Raw genomic sequence first — 20,986 nt, 5'->3', positions numbered from 1 at the left:
TGGCAACTCACTATTAGGCCTGGAGGTCCTGGTTCACCTTTGATTCCTGGTTGAAATGGTGTACACTACCAAAACATAGAACAGTTAACTATTACCATGACAAGGAAGGATAAATTCTATTTACCTCTATATTTTTTCCTTTTTTTTATAGACATTGAATATTCAGTGTCTATATGTGTTTTATCTTAAAAACCATAAAAATGCATTTTTCCCTTTCATCTTCTGTGTTAAGCCTCACATCATGTCTGGGCACAGACATGACTGAAATCACTCACCATGTCACCCTTTTGTCCAGATTCCCCTTTATCACCCTACAAACAAACCAAATGTTGAAATAGTAAGTTACAGTAAAGAAATAAAGTTAACAATTTCATCTTTCCTCTAGTATCCATAGGTTTCCAGAGATTTAAATAATTCACTAAAGCTTGATAAACAGTTTGATTTAACCTACTGTACTGTAGTTGTGGGTGAATTAATAAAAATCTGGATTATCAATAAAATTATTAGAAAAAATATCAAAACCATACTTTTGGTCCTGGTCTATAAATTGTCAGAGTTCCTTCATGCTCTCTGGGAATTCCAGGGGGCCCTGGTGGACCTGTGAGACCTTTTTCACCCTGAGAAAGTAAACAGCAAACAGAGTAATGTTAAATTTCTAAAAATGAAATGTAATTCAAATTGAATCAATTTCCCTCTAAGTGGTGCTTGTTTTTAAGTTGTTAAGTGAGTTATTACTCTTATATACATGTAATTTCTAGAGCTGGTGATTACTAGGCAGTTTAACATTGACTACTTATATTTAACCTTTCACATCAAATTGTTCTTAATTCAAAACAATGATTTTGTTTAGCATATAATGTTGCATGTGGATGCAGACAAAATGTTGATACAGTAATTTGTTCAGCTAGACTGGTTACATGCATTTTGTGAACTGTTTATTAAACCATTTTCATAATGAGTGACATTTATTTTAGTTACTGATGTCAATTTCTTGAGATAATCTTGTGTTGGGTTGTGAATTTAGAGGCTGATCAGTATACAGTATATGTTTGTGTTTATCAAGACTGTTTCACGGCTGCTGGAAATTTACAATACCATTGTTTAAATATGGAATTGTATTCTAAGCATGTCAGTGTCTGGTTGCTTCATTATCTCAAATTATTTTCTTTTCTTTTTAAAGCGTATGTATGTTTGCATGCAACCCTGGGTTCTCCTTACTCACCTTTTCACCTTTTGGACCAACAAAAGAAAGCTTATCACCCTGCAATACAAATTAAACAGTTATCTATACACTTTACTTTTATCAGCAGACTATTTATTAATAAATTATTAATAAATTTAAAACCTACAGGAGGTCCGGGAGGGCCAGGTTCACCAATATATCCCTGTAAAGAAGGGTCAGTTAAAGGGAGTCATTTGATGAAGTTTAGTATTCATTTTAATTTTAAACATCTAGAGTGAATGTTATTCTCATGTAAAATAATGCTTGTATATTTCTTTCTGTGTTTTGAAGCATTTACTGTGTCTGGTTAGATGCAGTCACTCACTCGAGTCCCATCTGCTCCTGGTGGGCCAACTGGTCCTGGTGGTCCAGGGTTTCCTGGTGGGCCCTTAAAAAAAGAAGAGAAAATTTTCAATAATATACTGTATACAGTATATTATGTCACAGATATTTGTTAATTAGGAGAGAAAAAAACATCAAACTGTATCAAAGCCACACTTACTGGTAATCCTGGTGATCCTAAAAATCCTCTATCTCCTTTCTGAGGAATAAACCCATTGATAATGCCACCTGGGTCACCCTGTGAGAGAGAAGCATAAGATAATGTGCATACTAAACTTCTATGAATGAACGAGCTAAAGGTTAAAATCAAGGTTTGAAAGAATCGCATAATGAAAAATGTAATAGATTCATCAAGACATCAAGCCTTGCTTTTGTACCTTCATTCCCGGATCACCTGGAAAACCCTAAAAAATATAAGAAAATAGAATAAATGAAATAATCTGATTCAATGGTGTTAAATAAAACGATTTCAGATAACCACAGAAGCTAGTGTCTAAAAAGCAAGCAGTCTACAAAGCTGCTAGTCGTGAGCAATTTGTTGTCTTTTCCTTACTGGTGGTCCTGGTAATCCTGGTAGGGCTGGGATTCCATCTCTACCTCGATCCCCCTGCAATATAAAAACACTTCCTTCAGTGTGAACTCTAAGCTTAAATTTGAATTGTAAAATATACAGATTTGTAAGCGATATTTTAGATGAAAACACATATTATATGAAAACGCGTATTAACAAAGAGACAAAGTGTTCGTTTACCTTTGTTCCGTTGCAGCCTGGGATACCCGGTGGTCCATGTGGACCATCTTGTCCTGGGATACCCTGAAGTCGAAATGTGACACATCGATCAAGTTACACATTGATACACACCCATCTATTTCAGCAAACATTACTCTCTGTTTATCAGGAAATTTAATCATTACTACTATCTCCCAGAAAATCTAACTCATGAACCCATGAATTTATTGATGAATTGCTATGCTGAACTGTGCTGAACATGCATGCAGATCTGCTCAGCAGGTGCTTCTGGTCAAGGGGAAAAGTAGTACACACAACAGTGTCCTAAAAATAAACATTCATTAACCCATTAGGAAACAGTAAGTACACCACAGAATTCTGTTACATGCAGAATCACCTTCTGCATGAATTAGTTAACATACATATTTTTCTGTAGGAGTGTCTGTCAATCACATCAGATTGGACCATTCTGAGCCGACCTTCTTTGCAACATTGCTTAAGGTTATTGTTTGTGATCATTTGTTTAGGTGCATCTACAGTATCTTACAATCCCACCACATCTCAATATGGTTGAGGTCTGGACTTTGACTTGGTTTGGACCATTCCAACACATTCTTTAGCTGTTCTGATGTTAATTTGCTGGTGTGCTTGAGATCATTATCCTGCTGCAAAGGATGTTAGGAAGAAGCCCTTTCTGCCTAAAAAGAGCTTTTTCCTAACATCCTTTTCCTGCTAAACTAATCTTATGTATTTCAGTAGTAACACCTGGCTAATGACTATTTTAATGATTGTGTTAAATAGGAACCTCACCTGAGATTATTTGCTCATAGAAGCTGGTGAGGATCACACCATTTTAATTCAGACAGAGAAAATTTTGAATTAAAAATAGAATTAAAAACAGTGTACTTTATTTTTCTGAAGTATATACTAATGTACCTATTCTGAAAATCATATTAGTGCATTTTAGTGATTCATACTGTACATGGCTACATCTTTGTTATACCAGACATATTGAAAGTCTCGATTTGGTTATATCTGGTGTTATTGTGTAATTTTTGTGTCGATGCTACAAAGGTCCTAAGAGGCCATGCATTATTATATTTTTTCTTTTTTGTTTTCCCATGATCTCTAAATAACAAAAGTTGATTTATCGTTAACATGAGAATTTTCTCGTCATCCTCATCTGTCATCAGTGACAGACAGGAGAGCTGTTTCAGTTTGAGTGAGTTCCTGATCAAAGTAAAAGTGAACGCAATCATCCATGATGCTGTGTTACTGCGCTTTTTCTGCCTGTTTTTTTTATGCCGTGATCACAAGAAAACAATGTTTGTTACATCCTGATCATGAGACAATGAAGTTGTGATCATGATAAAACAAGAAAGAAAACATTTTAGAAATTATGGCCTCTTAAGGCTTCCGTACAATGCTGCTGAATTAGCAATTTGGTGCTGTAATTAGAGACAACTATATCTAGATTAGAATCAAGCAAAAATGTACTTTTTTTAGCAAACAGCAAACTGCAGTAATGAATTACGAAATTTTATTCATAAAGCAGTGCAGCCTGCAGCCTCAGATTATTATAAAGCTGAATATAAGTTACTTTAATATACAGGTGTCTGAGAGAAATGATTAAGTTTCTGAGCAAAGTAACATTGCAGAACTTACCGGGTGCCCAGGAATGCCTGGAATACCAGGTAAACCAGAAGGGCCCTAGAACAAAGATATTGATATTTAGCATCACATTTTTTGCAATATGTATCTTTGTTAAAATAGTTATATAAAAATATAAAAATCTGATGCTTTAGAATAGTATATACTGATAAAAGAACAGTTGGCTAAAAAGCCTTTCAGGTTTCTCACAGTGTCTCATTTCAGGATCACATATTAATTCCTGTTATGCAAATCAAATAAATACAGAAGTATGAATAAAAGCAACATCACTTACACGTATTCCTTTCATTCCTTGAGCTCCGGGCTCACCATGATCTCCCTATAATAGTACATGAATCAGCTTTCAGTTATTGATTCATTTAATTCTTTGTTGAACAACATTCTAAAAATCTCTGATTATTTGGGTGAATAATAATAGTTCAGAGAATTAACAAGAAGAATTACCCATGAACTACTAGATCCAGAATCTACTAATTAAAATAAAGATCAAGCAGTATTTTGTAATCAATTCGCCTGCATCAGTGAATGGCTGTGTGGATTATCTGGGCTTTGGTTATTACATACCTTTGGTCCTATTGGCCCTTGGGGGCCCTCATGACCTTGCACACCAGGAAATCCCATATTGCCTTGTAAGCCAGGTAAACCTCTCTCACCCTGTACCAAGAAGTGAAAAAAATCTTGAATTTGTGACATACGAGAGTGTACATCATGCTTAAATTTAATTTATGCAACATTTCAGGTGTGTTTTTTTACATTATAAAATATTTGTTTACATTATTGAGATGCCATCGTTAGGGCCCTGAACAGTTTGTATAAAACAGCTTTTTAAAAAAATGCATGTTGTTTAGATCCGCGTCTCTGCCAAATTATGTAAATGTAAAAACATTTTTCCGAGAAAATCAAATGTTCAGAGGTAGACACCACTAGATGGCGCAACAATGTTAACTTGCCTACTAGATCATGTCTAATAAGCCATACATTACAGATTTGCTCTTTGTTTACTTTATAGATTTTTTTTTTCACCTACACTCTGGGTGCTAAAAAGGTAACAGTTTAGGTTAATTAAATGTGCACATGCTATTTGTATCACATGCTATCTGTATATTTATAATCACACCCTCCGGTGTCACCCATATGAGGATGAGGTTCCCCTTTGAGTCCTTTGGTTCCTCACAAGGTTTCTTCCTTTACCGTTCAAGGGAGTTTTTCCTCCCCTCAGTCACCTGCGTCACCTCAGACTTACTCATTGGGATAAATACAAATGCATTTTAATATATCTAATATTGATCTTGAATTTTGTATGCTATTAATCTTTATATTATTCTTTATAATAACCTTTTGTTCTTTGTTTATGTTCTGTAAAGCTGCTTTGAGACAATGTCAATTGTAAAAAGTGCAATAGAAATAAACTTGAATTGAATTGACTTTTTTATTATACAAATATCCTGTACAACATTTTATACATGTTGTAATTCAAAGTTTGCTGTACATGTGTAAAAATAAATAAATAAATACATAAATAAATAAAGTAAGGATACAGTGCCTACGAGTGTAATGACTGCATAATTAATGAGGCATATTACAACATACATAGAAAACACCACTGTCAATATGAATCATTTTAATAAAATTCTGGCATATATTATATATAGAGATATATATTTAACCGAATTATCTCTCTCTCTTTCTCTCTCTCTCTCTCTCTCTCTCTCTCTCTCTCTCTATATATATATGTCTATATCTATATATATCTATATGTATATATATATATATATATATATATATATATATATATAGTGTGTGTGTGTATTTTTTATTATTACATAATATTTTTTAATGAATATAACATTTGATTATTATTTTGATGAAGTTTATAATATATATTATAATGACTTTTTTCAACATTTTGTAGTAGACAATGCTGGAAAAAACTGTCACTGAGAAAACAGTAAAATGACACATAATAAAAAAGAAATCACAGACAGTACTGTAAAACTTTAAATTTACCCCCCAACTGCTCCCCAGGCGCCGCAGCATAAATGGCTGCCCACTGCTCTGGGTGTGTGTTCACGGTGTGTGTGTGTGTGTGTGTGTGTGTGTGTGTGTGTGTGTGTGTGTGTGTGTGTGTGTGTGTGTGTGTGTGTGTGTGTGTGTTCACTGCTGTGTGTGTGCACTTTGGATGGGTTAAACGCAGAGAACATATTCTGAGTATGGGTCACCGTACTTAGCCGTATGTCACGTCAGTTTTCACGTCATCGTCATTAATACACACGTGTTTAGACCAACAATACACATCCTTAACAACATTGAACTTAACAAGACTCACCAATTCAGAGTTGAGTTTGTCTCGTAAACAAGAATTATACAATTTTTGCAAGAATTGCAAAGCAAAACAATAAACTGGATTGTAAGAACTGAAAAAATGAGGGACACACACCTTTGACCCTTTTACACCGCTGCAGTCACACTGCCCACATGATGAGCCTGAGCACCCCTACGGAGAAAAAGAAGGTTGTATTATTAAATCAATCCACTAGGTGGCAGCAAGTGAACATTCTTCAAATACAGTGTTACACTCAAAATACACACTACATATGAATCCAGTAATAATGCAATTCATTCAAACATGGCCTCTCCAGTAGTCCAAAAGGAGATAAATATTAAATTGTTAGATAAAATGTACTGTATGTAATGGACTGTTTCATCCCTCAGAGACAGTGATGCTACAACATTTTTTACCATCAGGTTTTTATTCTTCATTTTCCTGTGCATTATGCTGTGAAGTCCACAATTTACAGAGAGTGGTTTGCACTGGTTCTTCACATCCTGTGCTGTTTTGTGGTTCAGTCTAGTTAGTGTGTCCTGTTTATTGATTGTTTATGACAAGATCCACATGACTTGACTTCAAAATAGCATTGTGCTGCCGCTTACACCCTAATAAAAAAGTTCTACAGTCCAATGTTACACAGCATGCTAGGACAAATGTTCCTTGCTTCACACACCAATCCTTTCCAGTGTGCTTGGCAGTACAGTATGTCCTGGGAATGGAGATGCACTCAACTTTTGCTTGTATGTGAGGTACTTGGCCAAATATTTGAAGCCAAAGAACAGGCCTGAGATTCAAACCACCCCTGCCCCACCTCCTCCCTTTGTGTTTTGGGTAATTGGATCAGTGTGTGGGTGCTGTGCAGGACCATGAGAACTGCTGGTATCTAAATATTATCTCATCACTTCCTCTAGGTCAGTCCATTCTGACCATCGGTGGCTGTCCAGGCAGGGAGTTAAATGGCTGTCGTTTCAAGCCTGTTCAACATATTTGACCTTGCTTAGTTAACCTTAGTATAATCGCAGCCTCTACCTTAGCCAATACCTTTAAATATTCTAATACAGATAATAAATAGCCTTCTATGACATAGTTATATAATAAACCATTGGCAATTATTTTACCACTACGTCTTACCTTTCATATTCTGGTAAAGTTTATGATGTCTTTAGTCTTCACTGCATGACTGAAGTAACTAAATTGGCCTGCATTCCATAAAAAAACCTGACATACATGAAGGGTCTTATCTCCAAACATGTTCATGTATCCTTTTATCACTTCAGGACTCTTATAATGACCACCTTCCAATCTCCGACTCCAACATGCTAATCTTAGACCTGGATCACACGTACTGAAACAGGCATCTTATTTTCCTTCTAATACCAGGCTTGCATTCTAAAAAACCCTAACATGAAATGTACAGAAAAAAACAAGAAACATAAAAGACTGATTAGAAGATAATTATCTCAATATGGTCTCGATAGGGCCTCTATAGATGTGGGGGGTATGTAAGAGTTTAAGGTTATGTGCCTTGTGTGCTATGAGGACAAACTCTGCTGTGGGACTGTCGTGACTGTGAGCAATAACATGAAGCCACGGATACATAAACTGACGTCTCAGAACAAACAACTGTAGCTATACAGGGAATATAAAATTGTGAAAGTGTCACAAAAAGAAAGGAGAATAGAGAGAATGATTTAGGCCTTTTTCTGATCCATAGTCAAGTTTTCATGTGAGAAAATTTCAACATGCAAATAATGTAAAGATATGTGAAGTACACAGCAAGTAAATGCATCTATGGATGATTGTTCTCTGTTACCAGGATGTGCACATTTACAGAAGGAAATGATTGCAGAATTTTAGATCTTGTGATCTTGAGTATAGAGGTTTCACATGCCAGGCAGGCAGGATACTTCCAAGAAGAAAGAAAGTTTGTTTTCTCTGAACATATAAAGGCTAAACAATTATATGGATATGGTTATGGTAATGAGCAGCATGAAGACCATAACCAGCCCTGCCCTGGCATCTCTCCAACTGTTTCTCAGCACTTTAAAAACCAGACAGTTGAGCACTCAGCTCAGACAACATCATTTTGTAAGACGTCATGTTGATGTCATACAACAGTGCATAGCTATGAAGTGGCAAAAGATTGATAAAAAAAGATATCTGATAAAATCTAGCACTTAAGGTAACTGGTCTATTATATGGTAAACACAGATATTTGGGTTATGAAATAAGAAGTTGTCTGTTTCATGTCATATCTCTTATGAATGATGACTTGGTTACTCAACAGTGTTAAGAAAAATGTTATGAAAATCAGATAAGATCTAAATCCACTGTCTAACATTTTCTGGCAGTTCTATACACTTACCGTAGCTATGTCTGTAAGTGTGCTTCCTCCTACATTATTCACTAAATATAAACAAACATGACCTTGAATTAAAGATTGCATCTTTCTCAATCCAGTTGATTACAGAATCAAACCAAGAAACATTTACTTGAAGTTAATTATACATTCCTAGTAATCTATCCATTTTCTGCACAATTAATCCAACATGAACCTGGAGTCTTTCCCAGGGCAGTCGGGGCACAAGACACAAGACACACAGACATGCTCCTGAATATGCAGCAAAGCACGTCTTTGGACAGACACATGGAGGAGGCAGAAATCGACCCCATGACCCTGGAGGCGCAAGAGAAGCAAGTCTTAACCACTAATCCACCATGTTCTAATATAACAGTTATAATCAATAAAATATTAAATCGAAATATCACTTAATTTCAAAATGCTATAATTTGTTGCTAAAATTAATTAACATAAATTCTTAACCATTTCTACTAGCTAGCAGCATTAACCAATATGTAATTTTTCAACAAGGAATTTGATGACATCGTCACCAAGATGTATTTATGTAAAGTCAGTGTAGTAAGGCAGCAGAACATGCATGAAGCCAGAACATCTGCTTGCTGGACCCTGGAATGAACCCATGAATCATCCTGATTTGCGAAATCGCTGTTTGTTAATGTCTCCCAGAAAGGTGATAATTGGCCCAACGTGTTGAAATGTCAGGAAATTCGAAACTAATCTGAGTTTCCTAGAAATCTGATACAGACAGAGGCCCATGAATCACATATATTTAATAAACAGTGGAAAGTTCATACAGAGAATTTAATTTTTTAGTTTCTACATTTGTTAACAACTTCCTTATAGCTTGATGAGATGCCAGGAAATCCTGGATTATCATGTCCTACTCTTATCTGAAAAGAATATGAGTTATTGCTGTTTCTGTTGCCAAAACGCTACAACAAACACCTTTATACCAAATAGCCGTGATTCGTCACTTTTGCATTTTCTCTGTATTTTTTGAACACAGATATATTTAAGATATATACAGATGGGTGACAAATGCTGGTAATGGTAAGGCTACTTGCAATGAATACAATGATCTGATTAATCGGCATTATTCATTTCTGTCCTGATGGGAGTGGTCTCTTCCAACACATCTATACAGCATGCGGGATCACTGAATAGTTTGATGATAATGAAGGTGTATTTTTATGACAGTCCACAGATTTCAACAGATGTACTGTATGCCTACTTCATCAAAATGGTAACCGGGGAAATAACCTTTGAAAGAATGGTGATCCAGCACAGTTCCAGAGATTTGCAGACTCTGTGTCAAGATACACTGAATCTGCTCTAGTGGCTTGTAGACCTACACAATACTAAGACATTGAATGCATTTCTGAACTGCAGCACCGTCAAGCTGCGAGATCCTCAGGTTCATATCTAGTCCTATACAAATAACTGCTAATTATTTTTAAAAAGGGTAACAGCGAAACAGTGCTTAAACGTTGTAGACTATATAGAGACTGTATTCTTTATTCTTTATCTAACACACTTGCACTAAGTAACATAATTTTCATGAATCCTAACCGCCACTGAGTTGACAATGATGTTTGAAATTCTGGGCTTCAAATCATTTGTCATACGTCTTCTGAACAATACAACTGTTTTATCTGTTTTCTTTACTGCTGCTCATGCTCTGCTCCTCTAAATACTTTCAGATAACAGACGACTCTGATCATTAAGAAAATTTACAATATACAGTAACTATAATTATATATAACTGTGTTGTTGAACATTTCATAATAGTTGATTTGTGTCTGTAAAGCTCAGCTGTTATGCAGTTGCTTTACTTAATCTATCCATTCACTTTTAGTGCCATTTATCCTACAGTGGGCTGAAAGTGGAGGGACATTCCGGATTGGGTGTCAGTCCACCACAGAGCACAGTACATTACTACACCAATACATACTCACACACCTATTGGACAGTTAAGAGCCTAAATGGATGTCTTTGTGTCGAAGGAGGAAACCAGAGTACCTGGAGGAAACCCCTGGAGCACAGGGAGTACATGCAAACACTGTGCATCCCAACCCCAGAGGTACAATGCAGACATGCTAACCATTAAGCCACTTTACTTAAAAAAAAATAGGCTTAATTATCCCACACATTGCTATATACTGACAAATATAGTAGGTCAAATACATGGGAAGTGAGTTAAACAGCATGCTGCATGCAAGCAATTGCTATGAATGTTACTAATTTGAAAATCTGTATTGAGAGTCTATGCTGAGAAATCATAAAGCACTTGTGATATACTGTACATACAAGTGTCTTCAAATCAGACACCAAATCGAATAGTTAAAGCCAGTGGTATTGCTAGAAAGCTACATGGGTAAAGCTCTATAAAATGTATCATGCACCACCTTATGTTCTGCTGTGGGAAGTCTTAACATCCTTTAAGGAGGAAACACAAGTTTCCTATCTGAGACAATCCTGCATAAATTCTATGGCTCTAACACCATTGTCTTAGAATTTAACAAAATAATCTGGACTGGAGCCTCTAAACTCAAGCCAAGTGGAACAGTAGCAAGGAAAGCTAATAGAACTGGGAGAATAGAAGGAAGCACAAGGGAACCTAGCTTATACAGAGAAGCAACTGTCACCACTCGGATGAAGTCACTGTCCAATATAGCATGAATTGTAATGGTTAGCTCACATCTGGGAGCATCTGGGGCGTTATCTGTTCTCTTTATAACAGCTCATTGGTCAGGGGAAAAAAATGTTTCTCACAGTTATTGCCAAAGATATGGGATCAGGCATTTCTGTTATCCTACAATGCACATATTGAGACTACTGTACACTGGTGGGTACATCTGAGGCCATCAGCAATGCATTCCTAATCTGAAATGCATCAACCCACATGTTTGATGAACGCATATTCTAAATCCTAGAGTCTCCTCTGCATGGAAAACATAGAGCTTGCTGATCATATCACAATGCCAATATGCTAGTTTTATTAAACAAACAAATAAACAAATAAACAAACAAACATATAAATGTTTATATATATAAACAAAATAAACCTGTATTAAGAAACGAATGAGTGGTATTATTAATACAGTACATCATTCTTTCTTTGTATTGGTTTTTAGCTCTTTTTTCTTGATGTGTCAGATTTCCTGTGGTTTTTGTGGTTTCATTGAGCGCACAACTTCTGACCTTACCTACCACAACCTCATCAGTTATTTCCCATGACATTAACTAAGCACTCTTCAGAGGCCAGAAGTGATATTTTACACCTTAACGTTAAGACAGGGAGACTTGATGGAAGCTAATTTTCGATTAGCTTTAAATGTTTATTAACACCAGACAAGAGTAAGGGCAGAGGCATTAGTCAGTAAACACCTCCCACATGGATGGAGATGAGGTTGCTGTGGGTTTTTTTGTGTTGTCTGGTCTGATGGAAGGGGAGACTTTGCTGTGCCTTTGCCATAGATGGTAGATGACAAGGAGCTGGTTTCTAAGCAGCACATACAAACTTGGTACACACACTTGCATGCATAGTCACATCTAAGCATTCAAATGTTCTTGTGTAGCTCTGAAATCATTTACAATTAGGATGGGAAGCAACATAAGACAACATGTACAGAAACATTTACACACAGGATTACACACAAGCTGTGTTTAACATTTTATATTGCATGACATATAGGCCAGACTATGACTACGAAAATCAATGACTGCTAAGACGGGTGTGTAGAATGTTGTAAAAAAGGGTAAAGTAATGTGGAAAATTCCTAGAAATGTATAGGAAAGAATGTGTTTGTAGGAAGGTAAGAGATAAGAGAGGAGGACACTTCAGCTCTTAGATTGTTATGCAGTAGCCATGCTGATGGCAAAGTGAAACCATTCATCATGCTCTCAGTCTGAAGAGGTAATGATGACACAAGACAGCCATTCGCTGTGGCAAAATGTAGCAAATGGAAACACAAATGGACCACATCATGTCCCTATTAGGCCACCATCCAGACCAGAAAAGAAGTGACAAGGAAACGAATGATATCACAAATGGTCCTTCTCATGCTAATGTAGTCTTTAGAGGTCCATGAAGAACCAAGACACTTGTACTGGTAAACTAGCTTTGTTAACTAAGAGAAAAAAATCAGATATAAAAATCTCAGTCTATTAACACTACACATGGTCGATTAGTTCTGCTAACACGTTGTTTATCTGATGCATCCCTGACCTGCCCACAGCTGCTCGCACACCCAGAGTTCACCTCTGCCCTTCAGATTCTTCCTTGATGTAAACTGAGGTCTTTTAATGAAAGTCTGAAGTATAGCCTCTCATTAAGTGATTTTCTTGTCTCACCTATGACCACGTAGGCATACTTGTATTCTCCCACTGCACACTGGCTGAGATCTGACCTACAACATCCAAGAAACAATTGAAAACAAATGTGCTACAGTCCAAAAGGTTCAGTGCACTGGCATGAAGCAAGATTTGCAAAGAGGATTTTGATGTTTATTCATGTAGTCTGGCAATTCATGTTTCTGTGATTTTTGCATTGTAATTATTTAATCGTTAAGAAAAACATTTAGAATAGAATCTATACAAATAGTACTTATTTGCCATGTGAACGCACACTCAATCTGTTTTACGCATTCTGTTATGTCATTCTGTAAGAATGAAAACTATTCATAACAGAGTTTGTCAAGACCTAAAAAACTTCATATTCTAATCTGTTTGCAAAGGTTCAAATGTGTGTTTGAAGGTAATTTGGCTTTTTTGTCAACAGATGTAAATAACCCAATGATTTATTTTTACATTTCTGCTGTGTTCTCCTTGCCTTTGCTGCTTGAGCAGAAAAAAATGAATAAATGGAGTAAAAACAGATGATTCCCAGCACATGGCAGACATGTGAAAAACAATTTCTAGCACATGGAAAATCATCAGCAAATGCAGAAACTCCTTGGCTCTGAAAACATGCAGCATTAATGAAGGATAAAAATGGAAAAAGGAAAAGATAAACAAAAGATGTAATTGTTGAGCGTTTAGTGTTGCTATGATATGTTGAAATCAAGGTCCTTTTTGGAAGCTTAAAATAGAGATGTTTTCTGAACAAGGCCAGGGAGATTGTGCAACTGTCTGATTTCTCTTCTGAACAAATAGGGCATTGAGAAAAACAGAGGAGGAGGAGAGAAGAATGAGGCGGTGGTTGGTTTTTACAACCAGCCCTTTGCAAACCACTTGTGAACATATTTATTATTATAATCTTCTTCTTCTTCTTTTTTCTTTTGCTAACTATTAACATCATATAGATAAAAAAGACCCCAAGGAGAAGCCAACTGCTTAGTTCAATGCATCTCAGATGTAATGTACACACATGCGCATAAATTTGATTAAAGCTCCTAAATGCTTTTCCTCACTTGTTGCAAAGACAGGTACAAATACATGTGGTAACTTCAAGATCTCCCAACAAAAACTATCTCTATCTATCTATCTATCTATCTATCTATCTATCTATCTATCTATCTATCTATCTATCTATCTATCTGTCTATCTGTCTATCTGTCTATCTGTCTGTCTGTCTGTCTGCCCCATTTATCCATTGGTTTCCTATGACTACTGAAGAGATTTAGTATTTAGACTGAGCTTCCCAATATATTTCTAAACAAACTCCATGTGGAAACCACAGAGGAAGTAACAGATCACTAAAGCACTATTACATGTTTTATGTCTAGACCATTTAATGACATCATAGTCATAGCACTAGCAAACTCTGATAAAGATATATTATTCTTTATCTTTGAGATAAACATATGTTGTTTAAAACATGATGACGTCCTTTGCAGTTTGATGTAGTGTGGACTAACAATGAACCCGCATTCACTGATGACCTGCTCAGACAGGATGCTCTTCCCACGATATGTCAAGCAGGACAGGATGGTTTCAAATGGAAACAGGACATTTTTTTGGAATTCAAATCATTGCCAAACCCTATATATAGAAAAATATGTTCCAGTACACAGACTGTCGTAGTGACAAAGCATCTGTGTCTGGTTTCAGTCTGATATGTGTCTGGCAGATTTAAACTTCAGGTAAGTGCTGTGATAATGAAACTGCTTAACTAAGGTCTCTGTAATGCAGGACAACTTCAGACAACTGTGAGGAACAAATCCAGAACAGAATCACCAACACTCTGTTATATCTGATGGGTATGAGTCACACACATGCACATGTATGCATGCACACACAGGATTTATTATCATTGTGATGTAAAATAATGCTATATCTATCCCAAACTTGTGCCCAGTAAGTTTCTATATACTGTAAAAGCTGCATGTTTGTGCTGTGAGACACATTATCTTCCTTCATAAACTTGAATTTTTAATTTTGATTGATCGCAATAATAATTGTGTATTACTGTCATTTTCGGGACATTTTATTCATTGTCTTATCTAAAGTAACCACTTTATCTTAATCAGGGCTGTGGAGCATTCAATGCTTATCCCAGAAACATTGAGCACAAGGCAGGAATGGCATGCAGGACACCATGCGTATATACGCAGGACACCATGCGTATACACACACACACACACACACACACACACACACACACACACACACACACACACACACACACACACACACACAAATAATAGTTCAATTCACTAATTCACAACCATACAATTTCTGCATTAAAAATATGATTAACTGATATGATTTCAACTGATTAATGAATTCATGCTATGTTTGAACATTACAAAAATACAAAATTGTATTTAATTAATAAAAATATGCATGATTACCAGATAAAAAGAAACCAACAGTTTCTGGTTTCAGATGTGTGTTATATGGAGCTTTATAGGAAATAAACTAGCCTTCCTGAACCAAACAATAGCAGGATCAGGCTGCATAAAAAACATTGCATTTAGAGGGGTGCTATTTGCATCTATGGCAAACTGCTCCCCTAGGAATTACATGGAGGCCTGTAAAGCCTACTTATACATGGAAAAATGTGCTTTTTACAAGGTTATTTTCTTCCAAAAGGGTTGTAACACCCTTTTTTTGTTTAGAAGAATGCAACGAAGTTCACATTAGAATGCATTTTAAAATTATAGAAAGACCATATGTCACTGAGAGAACTTTTTGACAAAATCCATCACATCTGACACCATGTTTCTGTAATTATAGTGTAAAGGCCTAGGTAATAAACATGTCTGAACGCTGAACCAAATTGTATTGTAGAAACAGATATTTGTCGATCAAAATTGTGTGATTCTGCCTCTCAGTGTATAATACTGTTAAAATCTGTATAAAGGAAGACACTGCTCTGTATCACAAATCGCACCATCCAAAATAATTGTTTTAGAAAAGGCCAAATTCCACACATGACATGACAGCTTAATTACATTTGCCTAAACCCGTTCTCCCTCATGGATAATTTATATTGCCTAGAGCAGTAATGGACTGCCTGTCCATTACCACATGTTTTGAGAGCCACCTGCATAAACAAGCCTCCAGACAACACTAAACGTCTTCACTTAATATGGTACCTTCCAAGGGACGAAAGAGTACACACCTGAAAATCACTATTATCTTAGTAAGAGCAAACTGAGAGTTTAGCATGAAACAGAAAAGCTAATTTACCTTCTGGACTCCTTAACACAAACTAATCATATTTTAACCACATTTGTTTGGAAGCCTTTAGACATAATTCTGCTGAGAGAGAACACTAATGGGACTTCTGTGCCCAAACAAGTGAGCAATTCAAATGTCATGCTTCTGATAAAAAAACAGAAGTCCCACATGACCACACAGTTTAGATTGTAGCCATGGCAATAAATTAAATAAAGACAGTAATGCTAGGTCTGAAGCTGCTCCCGGTTTGCTGTACAGTGCATTTTTTGTGGAATTTTTTTTGTTTTCATGTCTGAAAATAGCTTGATTAGAACATCTAACCAGGGGACAAAGAGTGTTTTTAGCGTGTTCAGTAGGTATTCCACAAATTTAAAGGAAATAGTGTTTACTCTGATATCCGCTATTCTTGTTCTTGCTACTATAAACAAAATCTGTTAATCTACAGTATATGGACACCAGTAGTATACTTCTTTTCTATAACACATGCTACTTACTACTAATTATAATGATAAAATATTTTTACTTAATTCGCCCTTTCAATTTAGGAAATGTTTCAGAACTCATTAGAGCTAATGTAAGGCCAAGACATTTGTTTCATTTTTAGCCAGTTGAATGACAAGGCAGGTGTAAGGTGCAAACAGGATGTGGAGTGTTGAACAGGCATTCTGCTATTGCTGAGCCCAAAGAATCTGCTATAGCTATTCTCCAGGCTCAAGCTATCGTTTCAGTGCAGGAAGCTGAGCTTCTACAACTCCCAATGGCCAATTCATGCCCTGAAAATCACAGCATGGGTGTCTGAGGTGTCTCGAAGTTTAAGACAGATTTTATTATTGCTGTATAATTGATGGACTCAACTGTGCAAACAACCCAAAGGTTTGTTGGGGTCGCAGATACAAGAGGATATACGACACCTCTGCAGCTTAAACAATTACGTGTGTTCCTTGCTTTCCTTAAAGTAAGACTAGAAAAAAAACATTAGTGCAAAGCATAAGATGAGAGTTCCAAATATACTGTTGTCAAGACTCTTTGAATATGTTGGAGATCTTTGGGTGAAGTCAGTTAAGACACATTGAAACCTAATGACACGATTCTCCAAGACCACCCAGCATTTTAGCATGCTCACACCCAAGCATTTATAAAATAATATACAAACTAGATCAATATATGCAGGAAAATGTCTCTGAAAACACCCAAATGCATGCTAATCACAGGTCAGCAGCTAAAATGTCTGTTCAAATGTTTTTCTCAATTATTTGTAATCTCTATCAATTCAGTTTAATCTTATTTGTATAGCGCTTTTAGATGATAGACATTGTCAAAAAGCAACTTTACAGAAATACATAAATTCAGGATATATATATATCAATTTATCTCTAATGTGCAAGCCAGAGGTGAGAGTGGTGAGGAAAAACTCCCGGAGATGACATGAGAAAGAAACCCTGAGCGGAAACGGATGGAAACCATCGTCATCCAAGTGACACCAAACTGTGCCATTGTAAATGATTCCCTGCTATAACTGTTCATGGCAATTACAGTCCAAAGCTATCTCCATGGTTTCTAAGCAATCCTCAGCAATCTCAGATCTTTAGGCTGTACATATAAAGCCATCCTCCAAGGCAGTCAGCGATCTGACTCAACCAGAGATAGGACATCAGGATGAATCAGGCAAGTCCAACTAGTGAACATAACTAGATAGAAGCTATACTATTACTTTGCTGGAAGAAAGAAGGAAGTAGTGTGGTTTATCAGCTTGTAGTTAACTAGCTAATTCAGTAAGCTGACATGTTTATGTAAAAACCTTAACAATAGATATATCATTAACAGCTCAATTAATGAACTGTTTAAGAAAATAGCATTCTTGCTAGTTTTCCTTTACAAAATTAGTGGAATCATTGCAATGTCTGGATCTCTCATATGTTTTTTTTAATGTTTTTGGCACAAAACTGGCCACTTAGGATGTCACCTATGCCTCTCTCACACTGCCCCCAAACAAAGAGTCAGAATGCGAAGGGACAGAGAGTCAGGAAGATAAACAGTACTTTAAGCTGTTATTTCCACCGTTGTTGATTTTTTTTTTTCATTCTCCCCTGACAGAGAGAAGAACAGTAAGATCTATGCAGGATGGTCATATGAGTGTGGTGAAGTCTATCACAATTTCCCTCCTGGCCTTCAATCCCTGACTCCTAGTTACACACCAGTCTTCTCCACATGCCTCTTCCAGAAATCAAACAGATAAAGCAATGAAATGCTTCCTCTGCCAACTCAAATAAGCAGAGTACACCGGAGAATTTCACATTTAGCAAGGTGGAATCTGCATAATGTAGACAATTTGCCAAAGGATTTAGTAGAATATACAAGGGAAGAAAAATACATTTATTTTTGGATTGATGGAATGCTTGAGATTTAACTTTACCAGTTTATATTTAGAAGTTATCTGTTTTATTATGGAATGTTGTTCTTTTGCTATATCTGAACTGGATGTCTCCCTGAACCCCAAAATGTGTTTCAGTTGCATTATTCTAGCTCACTAGAGTGTCTGCTTAGTTCAACATGCTGTACAATCCATTTGACTCATAGAGGATTTATTCTAGCCCTCAACCTTAGCAATGTCAGTTAATCTAAGGAAGTGAAAAATCTGATAGGAACTAATTTGGAGACACATGAGGCTGCCCTGGCCTCTTGTGAATTTTGGAGAATAAACAAGTATTAAAAACTTCTTGGAAGTTCAGCCTAAATCAAATAATCAGGACCACCAACTTTATATTAATATAAATCTACAGACAGGCAGGCTGATGAATAACAAAACTGTTATTCAAAACTATTTCAGGGCAGGACTGTTTATACTTCCATCTTTTCCACCTGGCATCACAATCTGGATCATTCTCCCAGTTCCTTTGTACAGTAAATATAATAGATCTAGTACAGTAAGTCGAGAAGATCTATAAATATATTCTATAATTCAGGTAGAAGGTAGAGATCATCATAATCTAACTGCACTCAGAGTTTTGGTGAAGCAGGACAACATTACTAATGATATAGTATCAAACAAACTTCTGAAAAAAATAATTATTTAATTATTCAGTGTGGGGGGGCATGGTGGCTTAGTGGGTAGCACGTTCGCCTCACACCTCCAGGGTCGGGGTTCGATTCCCGCCTCCGCCTTGTGTGTGCGGAGTTTGCATGTTCTCCCCGTGCCTCGGGGGTTTCCTCCGGGTACTCCGGTTTCCTCCCCCGGTCCAAAGACATGCATGGTAGGTTGATTGGCATCTCTGGAAAAATTGTCCGTAGTGTGTGATTGCGTGAGTGAATGAGAGTGTGTGTGTATGCCCTGCGATGGGTTGGCACTCCGTCCAGTGTGTATCCTGCCTTGATGCCCGATGACGCCTGAGATAGGCACAGGCTCCCCGTGACCCGAGGTAGTTCGGATAAAGCGGTAGAAAATGAATGAATGAATGAATAATTATTCAGTGTTTAAAGTCAACAAAGCTAAACAAAGGCCTCAAACAAAAGTCAGAAGGATAGTTTTACTGAACTATACCCAAAAACAATTCTATGCTCCTATACAATAGAAATGGGCCTGACACATTGTCTGCACTAACAATTTACCTTTGTTTGTGGAAATATTTTCCATTCTATCCCAGTTGTTTGATATAAACCAGGATCATACAAGCCACAGAATATTTTTCAAATATTTGCTCTAAAAATTAACTGTCTTTTCTGCTGCCCCCACTGAAACCATTCATAGAAAACATTGGGCACCATGATTCCTGCCCCACTGAGTTTTTATTAAAGCTAGTTGCAGTTCCCTTAGGATGTGATAACAACTATGTGGAAGCTAAGTAGGGTAGTAAGCACACAGCTCCAAGGTTGACAGTAAGTCGATGAACCATCAAATGACATCTATCAAATAGTAACATTAAATAAATAGTATAAAAGAGGAAAACAGAGAACAAAAAATGTACAGAATTATGTACTGAATTATGTACTAATTATTATTAGGATTAAAAATTGTTGAAAGGCTGATATATGAGGGATTATGTCCTCTCACCAGCCCTCATGAATAACCTGGAATCAGTCAAGAAGATGTTAGTGTCTTTACTAAAGTGTCTTTACTATATAGTTATCTTTCAAGGTGGCCTAATGGTAAGTTTAATTTAAACATTATTGTGAATTCCAGTTAACTGTTTAAGCCATAGTGGGCTTTAGGAGATCAGCATAGGCTTTACAAGCCTTAAAGGATGCAAGAAAAGAGTCTAATCTGAACAATTAAATGTGGAGTCTTAATCGGGAACGTATGCATGCATGACTTGCTAAAAAATTAAAATGAGACAGTCTTCTCCATCAATGTTGTATAAGAACTTCTCCAAGTGACTATCACTAAAACAAAGCAGTGGGTGTTTCAGGTTAGTGACTATTCCAGATATTTCCGGCAGCAATCACTTGTATTCCAAAATGGTCTAAATAGTCATTTGAAACGGGTCATAAATTATGTATTGTTAAGGTTTTTCACAGAGTTTATTGAAGAATTATTACATTTACAGCAGCAACACTTTTCCACATTACTGAAGAATCCAGGGCCATTAATCTTCATCATGTTAAACACAAGTTTTCTACCGAGATTCTGTAAATCCCTCACCAACACACCCCCAAAATCCCAACTGGACTTCAGTCCTAAAACTTTACATGCATTGAGGCATTAAACTA

General features: G+C 36.5%; 1 protein-coding gene across 1 annotated transcript in view; it reads right to left on the bottom strand.

Moving 5' to 3' along the window:
• Positions 1–20,986, bottom strand: part of col4a1 (collagen, type IV, alpha 1) — a 38,346-nt gene that overhangs the window by 16,520 nt on the left and 840 nt on the right. Inside the window, exons 2-15 of the mRNA XM_027164729.2 lie at positions 6,403–6,459; positions 4,530–4,619; positions 4,240–4,284; positions 3,960–4,004; positions 2,316–2,378; positions 2,118–2,171; positions 1,942–1,968; positions 1,725–1,802; positions 1,548–1,610; positions 1,350–1,385; positions 1,223–1,261; positions 528–617; positions 276–311; positions 12–65 (exon numbers count right to left, since the gene is read on the bottom strand). Coding sequence (XP_027020530.1) covers positions 12–65; positions 276–311; positions 528–617; positions 1,223–1,261; positions 1,350–1,385; positions 1,548–1,610; positions 1,725–1,802; positions 1,942–1,968; positions 2,118–2,171; positions 2,316–2,378; positions 3,960–4,004; positions 4,240–4,284; positions 4,530–4,619; positions 6,403–6,459 — 777 coding nt within the window. The remainder of the gene's footprint in view (positions 1–11; positions 66–275; positions 312–527; positions 618–1,222; positions 1,262–1,349; positions 1,386–1,547; positions 1,611–1,724; positions 1,803–1,941; positions 1,969–2,117; positions 2,172–2,315; positions 2,379–3,959; positions 4,005–4,239; positions 4,285–4,529; positions 4,620–6,402; positions 6,460–20,986) is intronic.

The sequence above is a fragment of the Tachysurus fulvidraco genome, chromosome 6 (assembly GCF_022655615.1).
Source record: "Tachysurus fulvidraco isolate hzauxx_2018 chromosome 6, HZAU_PFXX_2.0, whole genome shotgun sequence".
Lineage (NCBI taxonomy): Eukaryota > Metazoa > Chordata > Actinopteri > Siluriformes > Bagridae > Tachysurus > Tachysurus fulvidraco.
This window is presented reverse-complemented; position numbering and strand designations above follow the sequence as displayed.